Genomic DNA, 19,981 nt, shown 5'->3' with positions numbered 1-19,981 from the left:
TGATGTGATGAGTTGGATGGGTTGAATTGGTACAGTAGACAAGATGGTAGACAGGATGGATGTTGAAAGCAGAATCGAGTTGTTTATAGTTGTAGCGGAAAGGCCTGGTTTGATACTTGGTTGGATGTTGATTGAGTTTGTGAATGGAATTAGATTTGAGCATGGGATTATTGGAAAGCTATATATCGTGAAGAATTACAATTAGACGTAATAGAACCCAGAAGCGCAAGGCAGCGTTCCTTGAACAGTCAACAGCCCAGGCTGCCTCGCGTTTCCGTATTGGGTTAAGCTAAAATTCTTACCCGGGCAGTCATTGGGGCGATGGGTGAACAACGTCCTAGTTGCACATCATCCGGGGAGATGGGTTGCCCGAGGGCGTGGCTTAGTGTAGGGGCTCTGTCTAAGTTGCGTCTAGAATGTAAGGAATGTATGATTCATTTCTTGAAGACCCGGCGTTTTGAGTCAACGGGGCCCACTATTCTGGGCTAAGCAAATCCTCACACCGTCTCGAGTTTACTGGCTTACCCGGGAGAATGTATGGGCCTTAACGGGTTCTGGTAGCGCGGGTGCCCCGAAATAACGGTCTACATTCGGCGTCATAAACTAGAATGCCTTTTGCGATTGATGCCTTGAGAAAAAAATGAATTCGATCAATTGGTTTTCACGGCGCGCCGTATACTCCACTCTTCCCTATTTTTCCAGGCAACGGCAGCTTCGAAAACCAAAATAAAGAGTCATCGGTAGTCAGGTGTCCGCCCAGCACAGTGTTGCCTAAGTCACCCAGGCTCGGGTTTCTGATACCTGGGTATGAAAAAAAAAATGACTACGTTTCATCATTGTTGTTTAGGAATATTTAATTTTTCGTGTTCAACAAATCACGAGATGCCGTGAAACCTGAAAGCTGATTTCTAAATTAAATTCTCACCCGTAGACCCGCGGAAATCCCATGCCATGTGGTTTTTTCTACTATATCGAGTTTCTATTGAGTACCCAGTCAAGATCTAGAAAGAGAGTGATGAGGTGATCTGACATTACTAGGGCTTATCTGACGGTCGCAGCTGAGATATAGTGAGTAATAGTAGACCAAGCCACCATTTCCCGTGTCAACATAGTAGCTGAGTAGAAGTGTAATATGCTGCAGTTCTCAAGGTCCTCCCGGTCCATTGGGCCCCCCAGGAACAGCCCAGGGCTGGAGACGGGTGGGTGGACACGAACTCCGATTACGTCAGGTTTGCACTGTTTGATTCAACCTTGTCTGCTCGAATCCGGGTTGCAAACCCCCCCCCAGCTTTTTATTCTAAATTCATGCATTTGATATTATTGTATTGATCCCGTGTATATGGCGTCCCCCGCGCAGAAGCGCGTCAACGTCGTGGTATCCAGGCTCATCCCGCCTGTGTTACTCGGCGCTGTGGTATACGCTTCCTATGCGGTCACGAAACCATTATGCAGTGAGTTTCGCGCAAATCTGGTCGAGAACTTCATTATCAAGAAATTAACGATGTGAAACCTAGTTGACTACTTAATTCATCCGTTACCTTCCCATAATCGAGGCCCGCGAGTCGGTGCTGGCGCCGCGATCCTCGCGATCTATTACGTCCTTTTAATCCCCATGGTCGTTTCATACCTACATCTTTATTATCGTGTCCTATGGAATCCTGGATATCTTCCCCTTGGCGAACAAAAAGCGGCAGATGATGAGAGCACAAAACAGTGGAAGCGTCGTCGTGGGAAAAAAAGCACGCGCAAACCCGATCTGGAGAAAACAAACCAGGCAGACACGGATGTGGAGAGAGGCTCGAGCTCCACTGCTGTAGGCATCGCAGTTCAGTCAGATGTTTGGTTAGAGAGCTTCTACACCAAAGATGTTTTTGTCTGCCAGGAGGACGGCCGGCCCCTGTGGTGCTCCACGTGCTGTCAGTACAAGACAGATAGGGCGCACCACTGCCGCGAGTTAGGCCGCTGTGTGCGCAAAATGGATCACTATTGTCCTTGGTATGATAGAACCGTGCACCTTACCAGAAACCAGTGTCCAGCTAACAGGATGCAGGGTTGGAGGTGTGGTGTCGGAGACATCGTTCAAATTCTTCATTCAATTCGTTACTTATACTGCTATTTTCTGCACCTTTGTTCTTATCGTGTCCGCTTATTTCACGGCGGAGATCCGACGCGAGGTGAGACTTCCTTGAGCCACCATACTAACTCACCGAGTGCTTGTTACTAACCTTTCAACCAGACCGGAGGAGTAAACCCCCACTGGTGTGTTTGCATTGGACTGTAAGTGCCCACCCACAAGATACTAGGAAATTCACAATCTGACAACCCTCACCAGGAGCGGCTTGTTCGCCTTCTTCACCGCCGGAATGACCTTGAGCTCAGTTCAAATGGCCATCTTCAACATCACCACAATTGAAAACCTAAACCGGCGCACCGCCGTCTGGACCCTTGCCATCCGTGTCCCAGAATACCTCCTCGAGCGACTGTGGGCAGCCGAATCCCCCTGGGCCCCGACCTTCCGCATGGTCTCCTACCCATTCCAAACACCGTCATCTCCCAACAGTCCGCAAACAACAGTAAACCAGGGCGAACGCCACGTTTTCGCCATCCTCCACACTCTGCCCGGCGAGAATCCCTTCGACCTGGGCAGCCCATTGAAGAATTTCCAGCAAATCATGGGATACAATATCGCTGATTGGCTGCTGCCAATCAAGCAGAGCCCATGTGCTGATCACAGTAGCATGGAAAGTCATTTTGCCATGGGACCTGTGGTGGCCCGCTTAAAGCTTGAGGCTGGACTGGCCCCACCCAAGAACGGGGCTGTTCCACAATCCCCACCTTCCGGGCATAGCCACCGGGAAAAATCTCCTAGCGATCAATAGTTCGGGGCGTTTGGTTTACTTGCATATTTTGGATACCTTTATAATTAATGCATGCCTCCACTATACACATTTTCATTGGCCTGACCTAGCTATGTCAGATTATTATTTTATCCGATAGGCTGGAGGGCACCGCCGGGCAACCGTAGGGCTGAATGTCGGAGTACAGGCCTCCCAGGTCAGCTGTTCCTTGGCCTCTTCGTACCTGAAACTCGGGCAATTGGATGGTAAATAAACCACTCAAAAGAGAGGGATTGGGCCACAATAGTGTGTTCTCCCAGTGCAATTCAAACTTCCAGGGCGTTTAACTCCGTGGTCTTTTCAATCTTCCCTTTGCCACTCATGTTTATACGTGGATAATCCAATGATATCACCTGGGCGCCGGGGCATCCATGTCTCGTGATATTGATTATTACTGCGCTATTTAAACCACTGTAGAGAATAAATAGAGTGCCTGGAGAAAATGTTCCCTCCAATTAAATTTCAATATATATATAACGCAAAGCCAGTAGGATGTAGGATATACAGGAGTAGTTTATACTGCTAAATGAGGCTAGCGGAATCCTTGGCCCCCAATTATCCCGTCCATAGCTCTATATTTGAGCATAGGCAACTATATATGTCTTTGAATCTGACCTTTCGTATCTGGTGCCCCGTCGGTAGCCCTACCAGTTTGACAATCAAACAGATTCTCAGAGAAACCAATATCTTCGTTGATGATCTATCGTCTTCGTAAATACAATTACTACTATCTTGAAATAAAAGAACATCTATTTACCTTACTGGTGTGGTATAGCATACTTTATATATCAAGTGGACGCGATATATATCTTTGGTTATCCTAAACTATCCCCGATTCTAAACAAAGATTCTAAACAAATAACTACCTATATATATCCCTTACACCGCTCTCAAGCACAAGTAGAGTCCGTTTAGGCAGGCGAGTCGTTCATATCATCCCCACTATGTCCGAATATTATCCAGAAGGCAACCGTCTATAGTATATCGCCCAAGGCCCCAAGATACGACAATACCCAATGACAACAAACAACAGAACGACCAATCAAAAAGAAAAAGAAACAAGAAATATGACAATCAAAAGGCAACGAAAGCAAATAAAGGAAACCAAACAGACTAAAGCCCAATCGCTCAAAACGTCACAACAAGTTCCGGTACGATCTAGTCCAATCTAGGGAACATTCTCTGTGCTGCAGGAGTCACACGCAGTATGCTCGCAAATAGAACATTTCTCCGGCGCCAGACTGGGATTGACCAGATTGCTGCACTTGCAGCACCTCCGCCATTCTGGCACCAGTCTTGGGGTGCCGGTAGACAGGTAATTGGGTGCAAGGGCGAAAAAGGACATGGCATCTTGGGACGGAGCCAGAGTTGATCGTGCACGAGATATTAGCGGGCTGCTCGTGGGATCGGCATAAAAGGAAACGTTAGGCTGGGCCAAGTGCCAACCATGCGAGAGAGTTGAATCATGTTCTTCGCTGTCGGTCTCGGTATTCGAGAAATTGTTGGAAACGGTGTTGGGCACGACGTAGGCAGACATAGTGACTTGAAATCTCAAATAGATAAATCAATTGGTAGAAGATATAGTTTGATCTGCGATATCTTGACTTTGAACAAGTTGGTTGAAGGATTGAAACTGTCAATAGAGTTATCTGAAGCAATCTGATATTTGATTGTATGAAACAGAGTGAGAACATCCAGAATCCAGCTCCGGGGGGCTTTTTGTATATCGTAGCGCCGACAGACAGGCGCCCGCAATCAGGGCTCCCATCACACCCACGAAACCAAGTAGAAGGCCGCCCAAAACCCGTAAACAGGCGCGATTCAAATGGCGAAAGGCCACGACTACAGGGTAGAAAACCCCAATGCAGAGTGTAGAATACCCAGCGGGTAAAGAGGTACATCGAACAGCAGTCGGCAGTGCTTAAGCAGGAGTGAAGCGAAAGCAAAACCAACCAGAGCTAGAGAAAACAGCACGGCGGCACACGTCTAATTAACAGTGGCATATTCACCCGCGACCCGGGTCGTGCTCGACCCAGCACTGCGCCTAGCAGTCCACGGCTTGGGCACCGGGGCATCGAATTTCATAGTGGGACTCGGGGATAGCAGGAACTAAAACCTCTAGTAATTAGCGCTGGTGTCAGTTACTGGGCACACGCCGTCTTCGGAGGGAGTCGGATAACGATGGGGGGTGTAGTCGCATCGCACATCTTCCACATGAGGCAGGTACTATATTGAAGGTGAGGTGTCTAGTACTGGGTGGGCGGGTGGAGTCATATCCCGCTCTGCAACCACTGGATTGTTAGGCGTTTAGTTGCAGTAGTCCGGACTTCTGTTTCGTGCGGGTTCCTTGTGCCGGGTCTGCGCCTCGGTTGGGGCGTCTGGCTCCATACATTTTCCCGCGGGTGTGGGGTGAATCGGAATGGGTGATTTCGCCCTGCTTAGTGGACTTTGTTCGCCCTGCTCACTAGCTCTTACGGATTGCTTTAGTTTTCTTGAGATGATGTACGCCAAGGCAGTATACACGTAGTTCTCGTTATTCCTGGGAAGAATATCACCTGTGGGTGGTATGGGTGTGTGTGTTTGTCTGCATAGCCTCTGTGTGGGCAGCGAGGTGGTAAATAGTAAAATTAGGTTTGTACTTCAAAATTCATAAGGTGTGACCTTTTGTGGAATTAACTTTGGTTAGTTATAAACTTTGGTATTAAAGTACCTACCCAGGTACCAGTTGGAAAGAAGTACGGAGTCTCTCGGTGAGATTGGGAGTACCTGTGGAGATTACCCAATTGGATACCATAGAGATAGATTGGTTTAATAATACTCCAGACTAAAGATCAGAACAGTTAAATTCCTTTTAAATGGATGTTCGGTGAGGTCAAAAGCAACATTGGGAAAATGGTTGGCTAAACAGATATTAGGATGCTTCCCTCTATCACCTCATTCCCTCAATTTCACAGCCTATATGGAGTATGTTGTTGCTGGTCCTGGCTACGAAAAGACTACACTATACCACATAAGCGGCTGAGATGTAGAGTAATAGTCAAAAAAATGGGTATAGAAAAGTAAGATTCGAGAAATTTATACCCAGTTTTCAAGAAAACAAATAAAATCAATAAAATTCCTTGCACGATGGGGCTCAAGTGATTTGACAAAGCACAAACTTACTGGGCGAAACATAAATGAAAAGGAGGCTCTGAGTGTTGTGCATATGGGGAAGCAAGGGAGTTTCCATAGTTTCCATAGTTAAAAGCGCGGGGAGCACATGTTATCCATGGTTGGGAGTTTCAGTTTCCAAGGTTCATAATTTTATAATCCATGGAATCTATATTTATATACAAAACCTTCGAATGTTTATGTTTTCTATTTTTGTTCTCTTTGAAACTCTTCTTAAACCTCGTTAATATTGGGAAATTCCCTTGGCATTCTTACTAACCTTTTGTCAAACCCCCCCCAACCCACTTTTGCGTCATTGTTCACACGTTTCATTTTTAACACTCTCAATCCCCTCCATTGTTTAGTTGGGCAACTATTGGGCTCTGGGATTTGTGTCAAAGTCGGCCCCTCTAATCTCCTAGACTTTTGACCGAGTCTTTTCCTCCGAGCCAACCGACCAGGTTGGGCATTTCTACAAAGCCCGACTCGGATTCTTAAGTACTGCCCCGAAGCCGACCGAAGACTGTTACACCTGATCATAAACTGGCAAGGCGTTGCCATCATCTATATCCACCGCATCTACAGTGTCTCAGAATGTCGAGTCACTACAGGAATCTGTCTCCCAGCCGAGGCCGGCACTCCATGGTTGATCCCATGAGAGCTTCCACCGGCATGGTGCAATTAAACTCATCCTACGACCCTTATGATGCGCCCAGGCGCTATGATTACGATGACTACCCGTCCGATACTGGATATGCCAGTGCTTTTGGGTACCGCTCAGGGCGACCATCGAAACTCGAAGCACATCAAATATCCTCCCATCGAGTCCATGATCCGACTGCGTCCGCCAAAAAGCGTACCGAATACAGCGTGCAGCCCCGCACCAGGCATAGAAGCCACACATCGACGGCAGCGGATTACGAGACACCAGTGCGTCTAGCTGTACCTTCCAGCTCCCGTCAGCATCTCTCGCCCGTGCACCACTCAACCCACCGGCGTACCCTAAGCCCTATTCCCACAGATCCCGGCCAGCATATGGTACCTGCCGCTCCTCGGCATCCCGCACATCGCCGAATCTACAGCACTGACTATGCGAGTGACACCGGTCACATCGACCCACGAAATGATGCAAGACACAGGACTGACCACAGTGCGCATCACCACCGTGTTCATCCACCGACTCGCACACGCTATCCAGCGTACGACGGGCTGAGGAAAGGTGATGACATAGATGACTTCGATGCTTATTCATATACCAATGCTCGTGAGCAATTCGACCGGGACTACCCTGTCAAGCCGCGCCCTCGCGGGCCGAGATACTCGCTGGACCGGCCGCTCAGTATCACTGGCGCGGAAGACCCCCAGTGGACAGCGCGGAAAGAACGTCATCACGGCCCACCCCCAACATCCTGGGGCCTTGATAAGCTGGGCCGTGAACGGCCAAGAAGCTCAACATATGGCAAGGATGACTATCGGGAGCCGCACAGATCCAAGGATGGATTCCACGATCAAGCCCTGGTTGCTGTACCGCAAGACTCTGATGGTGAATATCCCTCTCGACACGACGAACGCCGCCGCCGCCGCGCCCACAGAGCGCGCCGTTTGAATGATCGGGAGCCCCACTATCTAGAAGAATACCACGCCCAGCCACATGACAATGGCGAACTCCCAACCGTAGGGCTTGGAACAGCGGCCCTGGGAGGCGGGTATTCCGACATGTCCGACTACGAACACCACCGTCCGTCGCGACACAAGTCCAGGCGCTCACACGGCGGTCATGACCACGATGCCGTCCAGCCCCCATCGCGGGAGCTGGTAGAAGCAGTTCCAGCCGATGAAAGAACCAAGCAGGCCTACTTGGATCCCGCTGATGCCCGCCGCCACGGTCGAACGCGACGCCACTCCCGTCGGCGGACGCACAGCGATTACGCCGACACGTCAGATGAAGACCTGCGAAACTACAGACGAGAGCCCGCACGTCGCAGGCATAGCCTCACCGACACTGAGAGTGACCGTGACTACGACCGCGACCACAGTCGGGATCGCTCGCACCAGAAGCGAGACCGAGACCACTCGCGTGGATACCGCTCTTCTCGCTCCCACCGTGCTCTGGAGGATGGCCACGCTATTGAGCCGCGACGATCGTCCCCGGCCGACATGGAAAAAGATGATCCAAGAAGATTTATTGCTGTCGAACCGGCTGCCCCAAAGGAGCCTGACGCTCCCCCAAAGGGAATCCTCAAGGCACCACGCCCGGCATTTCCAGAAGAGCCCAATCCAGTGAGGGAGGGGGTCGCTCCTCTTAAAGACGCTCATAAGCAGGGGATCCCACCCGGAGCTCGGTGGACGAAGATTGACCGGCGGCTCGTGAATCCGGAGGCATTGGAAGCGGGCAATGAACGGTTCGAGGAGCGGTCGGATTATGTGATTGTGTTGAGGGTTCTGAGCAAGGAGGAAATCCAGCAGTATGCTGTAAAGACACAGGAGATTAGAGGTAAGTCACCTTGTCTATTTTCAAAGTCACACTTGAAGCAAAGTGCTCACAATTGAATTACATAGACACTCGACACAAGGAACAGCTACGCGACAGACGCAAATCCAGAGATGAGACCCAACGCCACGGCCGCCGAGGCGAGGAGTCTTCTAGCGACGATGAGGACGAGGGCGAGGAAGAGCCCTGGAAGCAGCTCGAGGCGGCCGCTGCACCAACCGCACCGAAGATGTCCTTGCCGTCGCGTCCACGCGTGTCGACCAACTCCACGCATGAGGCTGAAAGGCCTAGAATGAGTAACCCGTCTGCTACGCTGGTATAGGAGAATCTTTCAATCTAGACTTGGATATGCCTCGCAGTGCGAGCTAGACTCGCACCCGTTGAAACTACAATGACGTTCGCCCCGTGCATAGGGGCGTGGAAACCGTCGGTTCCCATGTTGTCTCTAAGAAATGTAACTAATGCACCTATCCTTCTGGGGACGGAGACCATGCGACAAGCCCCTGCAGGCAACAGCAAACGCCCGTTCGATTTATCTGGCTCCTAGGGTACTCCCAGCGTACCCCATACAAATCCATCTCAAACTCGAGTCATCTCTTTCTCTCTTTTAGGTCATCTCAGGCTTACACCGCTTCCACACAAGCCATGACTCTCTTGTATGCACTCCGTACGCACCTGTCATATTGTTTGACAGGATGTCCAAGATCGACAACGCCTCCGCATGCAGCGCAACACGCCGCTGGTTTCTTTCCGAGCCAATCAAGCTCTGGTGTTTTTGATTGCGGAACCCAACGATGATCAGTCGCTAGGCCACCCGCGATCCACCATACCTATCGCCAGCCATATTTGACCATAATGCAAGTCTCGCTCAGAGCCGCGCAGCTTATTGGATGGATTGGCATGTCATTTTTTTTCTGTCCTCCCATGAGCTGCCTTTTCAGCTTTTGTGTTACTCTTGCTGGGTTAATATGATGGGGTCTGGATATCTTGTCATATTATTACGTCCGGGAAGAGGGAGATAAGAGTCTAGGGCTGGGATTCTCCACTTCTAGATGTTTACTTCTTTTATTCCCAAGTTGGAATGTGCATCTGCACCTATGGAGAGCACGAGAGCGCTAAGGAAATGCAAATCAAGCGCCCTTCCTAAAAGCGCAAGAGGGGAGCAAAAAGCAAATAACACCACGCCTGCGAATGTAATTGTGTCAGGATGCAATGTTTTCTTTTTTTGTTTTTTCTCTTTTTTTCCCCCTCAGTGCAGGGAGTACCTAGTGTTTGTCCATCCCGGGAAATTATCCAACAGCGCCTAAATTCTAACCCTATTCTATGGCTAATTACCGGAAAAAGAAAATAAACTACCAAACCCACTGGGGAAACAGACTGTAAAAAAGTAGAAATAAAAAAAAAGGGGGGGAACATATGTAGTTGCATTGTGGCTGCAGGTTCTAGACATACGCCACTGGCAAACAATTAGGCAGTCTTTTGTCGGATTTCGCCGGTACTGGAGATTGAAATTGAGGCATAAAATTGTACATATATTTCTAATCAAGGTGCTGACGGGATATGAGTAGATTTAATATACGTAGTTATACGCACTGGCATTTTATAAATGAGCTACAACATACCCCTCCCCTGTTGGAGGCTCGTCCCGCCTATTTCCTCTTATTGTTAGCTTGCAATTTGCCCGGGCGAATAGTAATTAATGGAGTAAATATAGGCCAAGACATGGAATCCATGGTTATAACTTCATATGTACATATTGCACCACTAGTAGATACCAGTGGTTGTTTATGTATAGTGTAAACGGATATTCTACCCAAATGGTTATAGTGTTACAGATTGGATCAAGTCGGAGACATTCTCATCACAACCGAATAGTCGCCGAGGCTATAAAGTGTATACGTATGCTATCTGCGCCATTTAATGTAAACAAAAAGATCATTGTACATAGTACATAGTTCGTTGTAGAGCACTGCTATACTGCATACTACAAGTACTCCATACTCCATGCTTCTACGATGTACAGCTACTGTGGAGGTACTGCGTACTCCGTAGAGTCATCCGGACCCCATAAATGAGCTCACATCCGATTTGCGAAGTGGAGTTCACCATTACCTGTTAATGGAGATGAAACCGGCAATCTATGCGCGCGAGTCATGGGTGTGGCGAGGGAGAGGGGAAACTCCACCTGGAGAAAATGTATAAGCTAAAAGCTATGTTGGAATCTCGAAAGCCGATCATATGAATTCAAATCAAGGAAGGTGGAGAGAGCTTGTTTCCAGACCTCGGGCTCTTGGGTCTGTGTGTTCGGGATGCTAATATTATTTTCAGTTATTACAAGGGAATTGTCCAATCTGATGTCTTTCCTCGTAAGTTCATATACAGTGCTTACGTTGTGGAGATGAGGAAGAACGTGCTGATCCGATCTCTTACTAACGTCATTGATTTCTAACCCTTTCCGTAACTCCGTTTTCCATATGGAGTCTCTCCGATGATTATGATATCAGCCAAACCGTGGGGCAATATGCGTATCAAGAAATGTCTGAGATCGTCGCACATGGGGGGCAAAAGCTAAAAAGCAAACATAAACGTGCTCACTTGACCCGATACATCTGACCTTTACCCTGTGTTAATGGGGTAAGTTACCATCTACGTACGGAGTATTCCGTATATTGTAATAATTATCATTGAAGAGCTTGTTATAGGATGAAAATGACAGGTTTCAAGTCTTATTCCCTGATCTGACGTAGGATACAGGGATAGCTACGAGATCTAAGTGAACGTAGTCGATCAAACGGTGTGCGTACCTATAATTGCCGAATATATGACTGGTCACCGGTATTGTAATTATATCTGCAGCAATCAGCCTCGAAAGTTTCAATTTGGAAATTTGCTGAAGATAACAGCTGAAACAATCAAATACGGCCACGCGATACCATGCAGGTGTTAAAACAACTTCCACATGGGATGGCTCACAAAGTTTTTCTTGCGGTGAGAACTAACTTTTGAGTATTTTTGGCTTTGGGCTAGAAACTTCTTAGAAACCGGTAAACTAAAACTTTTGTATATCACATATGTTGTATATTGTAGTTATAACTACAAAAGAATCATGTTTACATTTTACATTTGGGCACACATGGTACCAGGTATCGGACCCCGGGTTATGATCTTTCCCCGATTGCCCACGGCTTTTGGCGGCTGGGGCCGGAGTAAACCGGCCTAATTTAGCGCTGCACAAAGTACCGACGAGAACTCGGTTAAACAAAAATATTCGCACGTTCCAAGCTCTATTCGGAGCCGGATGGTGGGGCCGTTAAACGATCTATCCACCTCTCTTTACATTCAAAGTAAAGTAGAAAGATCGGAGAGACCGATGCAACGTATTTGAATTGTTCTTGGGTTTATCATTTCCTCTTCTTGTCATCCCGCTTAGACCATATCCGTCTTAGGGGTGAGAAATGGGTTTTTACTTTTTCTTAGGTAAAGTTTGAAGGAATATAAAATTATAGGCTGATCCTTCAAGGGAAGCCGTTATAGCCCTGGGGCAGATCATTGCAGACTAAGCAGACTAAGCAGGGTCAATATCCGCATGGATAAAAAGACCAGGGTACGACAACTTTAATTTCAGAAATAATTTATGAACTTAATTCATCGCCAAGGGGGCCAAGACCTATCAAGACTTCTCTGACTTCCTTCGTACTCTGTACGATAGCCCGACCCGCGATCGACTAGTTTGTGGCCCCTCAATTGCCCCGTGTCTCTATGTGCCCATACTCGGGGCCGAGCGTCGATTCAAATCGGACATCGGTATAGACAGTCTGCCGAGCTCCGATATGTATCTCCCCGGAGCTGGAAGTTAAAAATTTCGCGCAGTATAGATTTAGGGGGGGGATAGGGTCTGCATTGATAGCCGCAAGGGTGACCCAGGTCAACGTGGACGTCGGTGCTTCTTTAAACTTGGTTTGCATGATTCTTCTGTCGATCATAAAATTCAAAAGAATCGAGCAGACTAAAAGATCACGGAGGATTCGGATATTTCTGCTTTGGGGATTCAGTTCCGGAATATAAATATGGAGTGCTTTTATCTACTTCTAGTTTGTTGGCGCTAGATGGCGCGCTTGAACTTACATTGAATATCGAGGTCATTCCACGTTCAAGCCCCAAAGATATGACTAGCTTCTCTTGCTTGATCGGGTTTAGGGTTCAGTCACCCGCATGAGAGATGAAAAGCCCAAATCCAAACGGTGTTACCTTTTCGCACAGGCCCTTTGTCTGGAGATGACGCACACCTATGGATCGACAGATCGAGACGGGAGACCGGCAAAGGAAATTATATTAAGCGAAGGTTGCTAAATGTAAACAACGAAGTAGTCGATCCGGGGCGGTAGTGGCACAATTTAGAGCGAAAAAGGGGGCCAGGATTGTCGGTTGATCCGCCCAGGGGTTGGTTCGTCCCCGATAGCGTCCCCGGTTTAACCCTTGTGTAACAGTCTTTTGGTCGAGATTGAGATGGGAAAATTTTTGACATATCTACAGTACCTCATGCCATTACGGAGTCCGCATGGACCATGTGGGTCATAATAATATTATTTTTTTCCAAGTTGAATCTTGGAGACTCAATGTGGGACTGCGGGTACGGCTTAACGGAAGACCGCGGGATCATCGATCATAGAATACACCAATAGTAGTCTTTGGTTGAAAATGGCACCGCTTCCTTAGAAAAGAGGGAGAAAAAAAAGGGGGGACTAACCGTGCACTTGTTTTTAGCTCCAACCTTCAAGTCTCGAGTTCTGCGAATATTCCCGTATTGAACAATTGTAAAAGTCGTGCATGTCTTTATTGTGTGGACGATCCAAGGACTAGCCTGATTCTGGAAGTAGTCTACAGTAACATGTTGTTTTTAATTAATTAGATTTCTTGCTAAACCTCCGAAGTTGGATTTTCTGTACGCCGTAATTTCTTTATGCAAAGTCACTGCGCACCAACATTCTGTTTTGACATAGAGCCTCAGCCGAATTACCCGTTTCTTGGGTTTACGAGAATACAACCCTGGAATTTAAAATAAAAAAGTTAAAATCTTTCTATATCAAACTCACGTTACCTCCGTTAGTTTATCCACTCATGTCTCAAGAGGTATAAAGAAGGGTACAAAGGGACAGGGATAGCCGAATATAAAAAAAAATTAAATTAAACCCAATCGAGAGTATAGGCAGAAACGGGTGGCTAGCCAACTTAGCGTGGCTATTTTCACATGAAGTACAGGGGTAAAACAAATATGTTGTATATAAAAATGCTTGAAAAGGGTTCAAGTGTTATGCATCACTGGATGTTAGCAACCGGAGGAAATTGGGGAAGAGAGGGGAAAAGGCTGGGGGCTTGCATCTATGTCTTTCCCTTTTCTCGCTTTTCTTTCTCTTTCTTTTTGAACGGATCAAAAGAAATGCCAAGATTGACTAAGATGCCACTAGATTAGTTCCGGGATAGAGCGAACCCGGGTGGAGGCCCGCATCCTTGAGTGAATCTCAACTCGATTGGCTATTATTACAGCATTGATACTCTTCTAGCATTAGCGTCCAAGAAAGGGACTCGATCATGTTCAAGGATATAGACGCGTATGGAGTTGAGAGGGGGGTCCTTTTTCCCCTCGAATCTCTAGTCAAGCATCTATAAACAGTGCGGAGTACTCCGTACTCCGGACTGGTTCGTGGGATCGACCTGGGACAGAGTTACACGGGTCCCACATAAACCGGTCAAAGAGAAAAAAAAAATAATGATGGGCGCCGTTAGGCTGTTTCGAGTTTAAAGAGTTGGATTTTAGACAATTGGGCCGTGGAAAGAAGAGAGATTCGGTGTAACTTACCCAGTACGCGTCAAGGGAATTTTCATTCATTTACTCTTTTCAAGTATTATTCCGCCGATCTTCGATATACTCCGACAAAAAAAATATTTCTCAGCCCGAGCCGTACCTGAAACTGACCTGTGCACGATCCGAGAGCAACGTCAACTAGCTCACTTTTAGCCTCGAAGTCCCCCATCCCGAGGTCCACACGCCAATCTTCATGGGCCAAGTATTCTAGACTTTGTGGGTCATTGGATTCGATCTGAAAGCAAACGGATTTTGCTGTTGCCCCGTTGTACTATTATAGTAAAAGGGTCAAACTTCTACATATGGCCCCCCCTCTTTTTCTTTTATATTTTATATTAGCATTGACATGGAATTACTCAATCACAATGCCTGAAAAATTCCTTATAAAATGAATGGACGTATCACGATCCCTCCACTAAATCCGAGAAGACTCAGCCGTTGAAATCCCCCTATAGATTCAACCTGCACATCCTTTCCCCACTCGCACGTCTCTTTGTCTGCACATCATCCCCAAGCGTCTATTTCTCTCGCTCTCGGCTAGATGACACATTTAATTTTAAAGCTCGGATGTTTACCGGACTCGAGTTAATCTCCTGCGTCCATCCTGGTCATTATTACACCACTTTCCCGCTAGTTACAAGATCCTGATACACTTTGTTCCTAGAGGTCTTCATTTTATTATTATTTTTATTCCATATTGGGCTTTTTCTTTTTTCTTTTCTTTTTTATATTTCTATTTCCTTTCCTTTTTTTAAAGTATTTTTTTCTTTCTTTTAATCTTGATATATTTTTCTTTATAATTTCGTTATTTTTTCGCTATTTTTTTTTTTTTTTAGGACCCTTCTCCTCCGTACTCTAGTTCTCTTTCTTCGAGGCCCTCCGAGAGGAATAAAATAAGAATGGACGCATCTAAATAAACGACCCTGGACCCTCCACTTGCCTTCACATTGAACACGGCCCCCTGAACCCCAGTCACCTAGTGTGTCGCGCAGCTCTTGTTAAGCCTCAGTTCGGGATCGCCCTCGTGGTTTCACTTTACCTTTTTGCTTTTTCTTTTACCTTCGCTTTCTCCCAAAAGGAACCCTATCCCAGTTCTTTCTTTCTCATTCTTGTACTCTTTCCAAGTTTTGCAAGATTCTATCCTGGGCCGTGAGAGAGGTCGTTCATGACCGGTATGGTACAGCCCGACCTTGGTCCTCCAGCGACGAAGTACAAGGAAGATCCTATTGACGATCCCGTGAGTATCATTTCATATTACCTGATCTCTTTCCTTTTCAATTTTCCCTATAGATTCTGTGAGATGTTTCCTACTTCAATATCATTCCTATCTTTCTATGGTTTCTATATGTGACTGCCAGCTCTATGTCCAATGGGGCGTCCTCTCGACACTTGGTCTACGATTTTGGATTCTTATCTCGACTTTTCTTTCATTACAAATTGGTGCTCTGGATGATCAGAGTCGAGAAGACAGCCAACTCAGGATGCCTTGGAACCAATTTGGGTGGAACTCCCATTTGTATGCATCTCTTCTGGACCCACCAAGCCCTACTCCGACTAGAGCCTCACTTCGGCCATACCAAAATCGTTTCAATTGAGAGCAAAACAAATTGCCTAAAGTCCGTGTAGCGGCTTGCGACTGCTATCTACATGATTCAGCTTTGGAGTGCTTTGTCACTTCGGGAAAAAAAAAGCCTAGCGATATCAAGGACACACGAACGCTACACAGATCCATGCTATTCTTTAGTCCTGGACGGACTATCCCGGCTATACCTTGGCCCATTTGTTACGCATAGGACAATCCCTGTTCGAGGATTACCATCTGTGGCCCAATCCAATCCCTCGCCTATATGATGAGATTCTGCATACCTGCAAGATTCAAATTTCCACGCTAGACTGGAGAGGTCATACGCTGATGTCACTCCGGACACTGGCTGTGTTTACAAGTTCCTTTTCTTTCTTTCCTATGTCCACGTTCTCAGCTTGTAGCACCGTCCATTTTCTGACTCGAATCTTGCTTATCGTATCTTGCTGGCAACCTTTCCGGGCTGACTATTGAAGTCCCACTGATGTGTGTTTTTGTTACAGCTTCGACACGGCAACTCTGGTCGTCCCGGTTCTCAACCCTCTCAGACCTTACAACCTCGACCAAATCTAGGACAGAAGGAAGGCCCTGCCTCGCCTGTTCAGCCCTCTCTTTCTATTACTCCTACCACATACCCTCCATCCCATCCACTAGGAAACGGAGCCCTGCACCATCATAATCCTTACGGGCCGCCACCTCAGGAATCGTCCTACTACCCCACCCATTCTCCCTATACTACGACCTCAGCGTCGACACATTACCCTTCTAGTGGTAAGCCTTATTTCTTCTTTTTTAGTAGTTGGAAGTCGTGAGCGTCAAGAATAAGCACACTACTGGTGTGCAGCTTTCTTCATGCTTTCGTGCATCCATTTCATTCCCTCGAAGACATTAACTAATCAAGGAATAGGGCCACCTGAACACATGGCATCTACCGCTCAAATGCAGAGACCTTATCCCTCTATTTACCACACCCCGCAATCAAGCTCACCAGCATCGGTAGCTTCTCAACCCCACGAACAACATGGCCGCAATATGTACTCGCAGTCACCACAGATGCCACCGCAGATGTTTGGCTATCCCCCATATTCGCCCATGAACCCTGGTCAGCCCTCGCCATATGGACATCATTCTTCCCAGCATCCTCTCACTACACAACCATTGATGATGCCCCCTCAGAAAGCCCCATCCCAGGTGCCACCACACCAATCCCCCCACCCAACTTCCAGCATGTCTACGAGCCCCATCATGAAACTCGATTCCTCCCAGCATCCCACAACCCCACAGCAAACAATGCTGAATCCTCCCCTTCCGGCAACCAACAGCCACGCAATGTCTGCCAGCAACCCCCACGCAAGCCCACCACTGAGCGGCACCACATCCAGCGCGGCACCAGGCCCCATCCCAGCCACTACTCCGCTAGTCGTGCGACAAGACAGCAATGGCGTGCAGTGGATCGCCTTCGAATATTCCCGAGACCGGGTGAAAATGGAATACACCATTCGGTGTGACGTGGAATCTGTCATCGTGGACACGCTCTCGCAAGAATTCAAGACGGAGAACTGCGTGTACCCGCGCGCCTGTTGCAGTAAGGACCAATATCGCGGGAACCGGCTGGTCTATGAAACAGAATGCAATGCTGTCGGCTGGGCATTGGCCGAGTTGAACCCTGCTCTGAGGGGCAAGCGTGGATTGATCCAGCGTGCTGTCGATAGCTGGCGCAACAGCAATCAGGACCCGAGACTGCGCAGCAGACGTGTTCGTCGTATGGCTAAGATTAACCGAAGACAGTCGGTCCCCGCTCAGCCTGCTCATATGGCACAGCAAGGCCCTGGCTCAGGTGGTCCGCCTGGTCCTAGTATGAGTGCTATGCCGGCTCCTGCTCCCCGCCCGAGTTTGGGTCCCATTTCAATGGGTCCACCCCAGATGCATCATCACCATCAACCTGATGGCAGTCCTAGTGAGGAAGTTAGCGGTATGTTTCACCACATGTGATGCTTCGTGCTTTGCTCCCTCAAAGTTTTTTTCTTCTTTTTCTTCTCTTTTTCTTTGTTTTGTCTCTCCTTTCTTCTCTTCCCTTTTTTTTCTTCGCAACGAGCGGCGGGATCACTCATGTATTTTCTCCTTGGGCCTTTTTTTTTTCGGACCGGATCTATGTCTTGTGTGTATGTGTATATGTGGGAGTTTTGTGTCTCCGGTCCGGCCCGGTTGGTGTGTATGTGTATGAGGATGTGTCAACGGTTGTATGAGATGTGTACTCCTGTATCCCTACCTGGTCTTGTTCTTATCTGTTCTATTTCATACCCTGTTCAACTTCACTGATTTGTCGCCTTTTTATTTGATACCGCGCTTCATGTGCTGCTCTTCTTTCTTTGGAACTGAACCTCCTTTCCCCGACATGTCAAACATGCAGTTGTACAGCGTAGGCTAATTCTTGTCCCCTCCCCATAGGCACAGACTACCCGGGCCACCGGAGCTTGGATACACGCCTCCCACAGCCCTCAATCCCCGACATCCGTCCAGCTCACATCTTCCATGACGCACCAACAACCCTAACCCCAGGCGGCAGCGCCAGCGGCCCCTCCATGCCTCCCCTCCTACGTGACAACAGCCTTACCTCACTAAGCCGCCACTCAATCGCAACCTCCGCCCGTATGGACTCAACTGACCACGACATCGAAGAGAAAGGTCCAACAAACGATGACCTCTTCAGTCACCTCCCAGACGGCAAACGCCGCAAATTCATTCTAGTCGACGACCCACAGCGCGGCTGTCGCGTCCGCGTCAAGGTCGTTCTTGACAAGGTTAACATGGACGAGATCCCAGACTCTTACCGCGAGGCAAACGCCGTCTATCCGCGTACCTATTTCCCCATCCAGATGCGCGATGAGAACCGCGTCGTGCCTGCTAAGCGCTTCTTCCGCGATGATACCGAGCAAGCGGATGATCCCGAAGCAACTACTATCGGCCGAACGACTGTTCCTGCGCCATCCCTTGACACCGATGCTGAAATCGAGGTGCCGAAGATCTCGCGCAGAAAACACCGTAAGGATTTGATGCTTAATGATCTCGGCTACCGTATGAGCTGGAGTCAGAGCCGTGTGTTTGCGGGACGTATGTTATTTTTGCAGCGATCTTGTAAGTGTTTTATTTCCTCATTTTACCCTTTTTGGTATACTTTGTTCCCGAACACGTGCACAATCCGCGGCTGAGACATATGAGAGACCCCGCTAACCGTTTTCGAACAGTGGATGCCTATCGCGATAAAATGCGAAGCAGCATGCTCGCTGCAGGCCAAGATACAGTGGATATTCCCGATCATTTTGATACTCGTCGTGGCAAGCGACGGTTCCTAGAGCGCGGACGTCGTCTGGAGTCTGGATCTGAGAATGCTGCTCGACGGAGTGCAGAGGAAGTTGAAGGTTGAATTCATAATTATATCTGATATTTTTGTTTTTATTTTTTTTTTGTTGGGTTTCAGTATATCTGTTTGCGGTTGAGGTATGTGAGGTATGTGAGGGCGTTGAGGGTTTGCGGAAGAAAACATAAAAATTCCAAAAACAGAAGGATTTTGAAAGGGATGGGATATGTTTGGTATATGGAGATGATACCACGATTTTTCTTTTTTAATGAGACATGTATAGAAATCTAAAGTTGACAGCCACATGGGCAGATAAAAATAGTAACAAGGGGCCACTGTGGACCATATAAGACCCTGGAAGGCATAGAAGGACCCTGGAATGTGAGATTGTATAACCACGTTCACGGTCTCCCAATAATAGTAATATCATTAAAAGATGAACACTTTTTACTACCTCCAGGGCTAGGTAGATGGCTTATTAGTTGATTCAAATTTATTAGCTGACTTTTAGTTCCCGTTGTCCCGGTCACGACTTATTTACCCGACACTTTTAATTTGTTAAACCACGAAGGATTCAAATCCCCTTTGTCTCAGTAAGAAACTGCATTCGGTTTAAATTTCTGCCTTACATTTTTCTCCG

The 19,981-nt window shown here is 47.6% G+C and overlaps 3 protein-coding genes across 3 annotated transcripts; all 3 read left to right on the top strand.

Moving 5' to 3' along the window:
• Positions 1 to 1,339: 1,339 nt before the first annotated feature.
• Positions 1,340 to 2,879, top strand: PGRI_058640 (DHHC family palmitoyltransferase; the record flags this gene model as incomplete). The annotated part of the gene is made up of 5 exons (XM_040793577.1): positions 1,340 to 1,451; positions 1,515 to 1,995; positions 2,051 to 2,174; positions 2,237 to 2,277; positions 2,333 to 2,879. The coding sequence occupies 5 exons, from the start codon at positions 1,340 to 1,342 to the stop codon at positions 2,877 to 2,879; spliced, it is 1,305 nt and encodes a 434-aa protein (XP_040648432.1).
• Positions 2,880 to 6,641: 3,762 nt separating this feature from the next.
• PGRI_058630 (uncharacterized protein) lies at positions 6,642 to 8,860 on the top strand (the record flags this gene model as incomplete). Its single annotated transcript, XM_040793576.1, has 2 exons — positions 6,642 to 8,541; positions 8,607 to 8,860. 2 exons carry the CDS (start codon positions 6,642 to 6,644, stop codon positions 8,858 to 8,860), a joined length of 2,154 nt encoding a protein of 717 aa, XP_040648431.1.
• Positions 8,861 to 17,015: 8,155 nt separating this feature from the next.
• On the top strand, positions 17,016 to 19,407 carry PGRI_058620 (uncharacterized protein; the record flags this gene model as incomplete). The annotated part of the gene is made up of 3 exons (XM_040793575.1): positions 17,016 to 17,955; positions 18,432 to 19,094; positions 19,229 to 19,407. The coding sequence occupies 3 exons, from the start codon at positions 17,016 to 17,018 to the stop codon at positions 19,405 to 19,407; spliced, it is 1,782 nt and encodes a 593-aa protein (XP_040648430.1).
• Between the last annotated feature and the right edge of the window lie 574 nt (positions 19,408 to 19,981).

Source organism: Penicillium griseofulvum (assembly GCF_001561935.1).
Source record: "Penicillium griseofulvum strain PG3 chromosome Unknown contig_95, whole genome shotgun sequence".
Lineage (NCBI taxonomy): Eukaryota > Fungi > Ascomycota > Eurotiomycetes > Eurotiales > Aspergillaceae > Penicillium > Penicillium griseofulvum.
The sequence above is the reverse complement of the archived record's forward strand: the minus strand, read 5'-3'. Positions and strand labels throughout refer to the sequence as shown.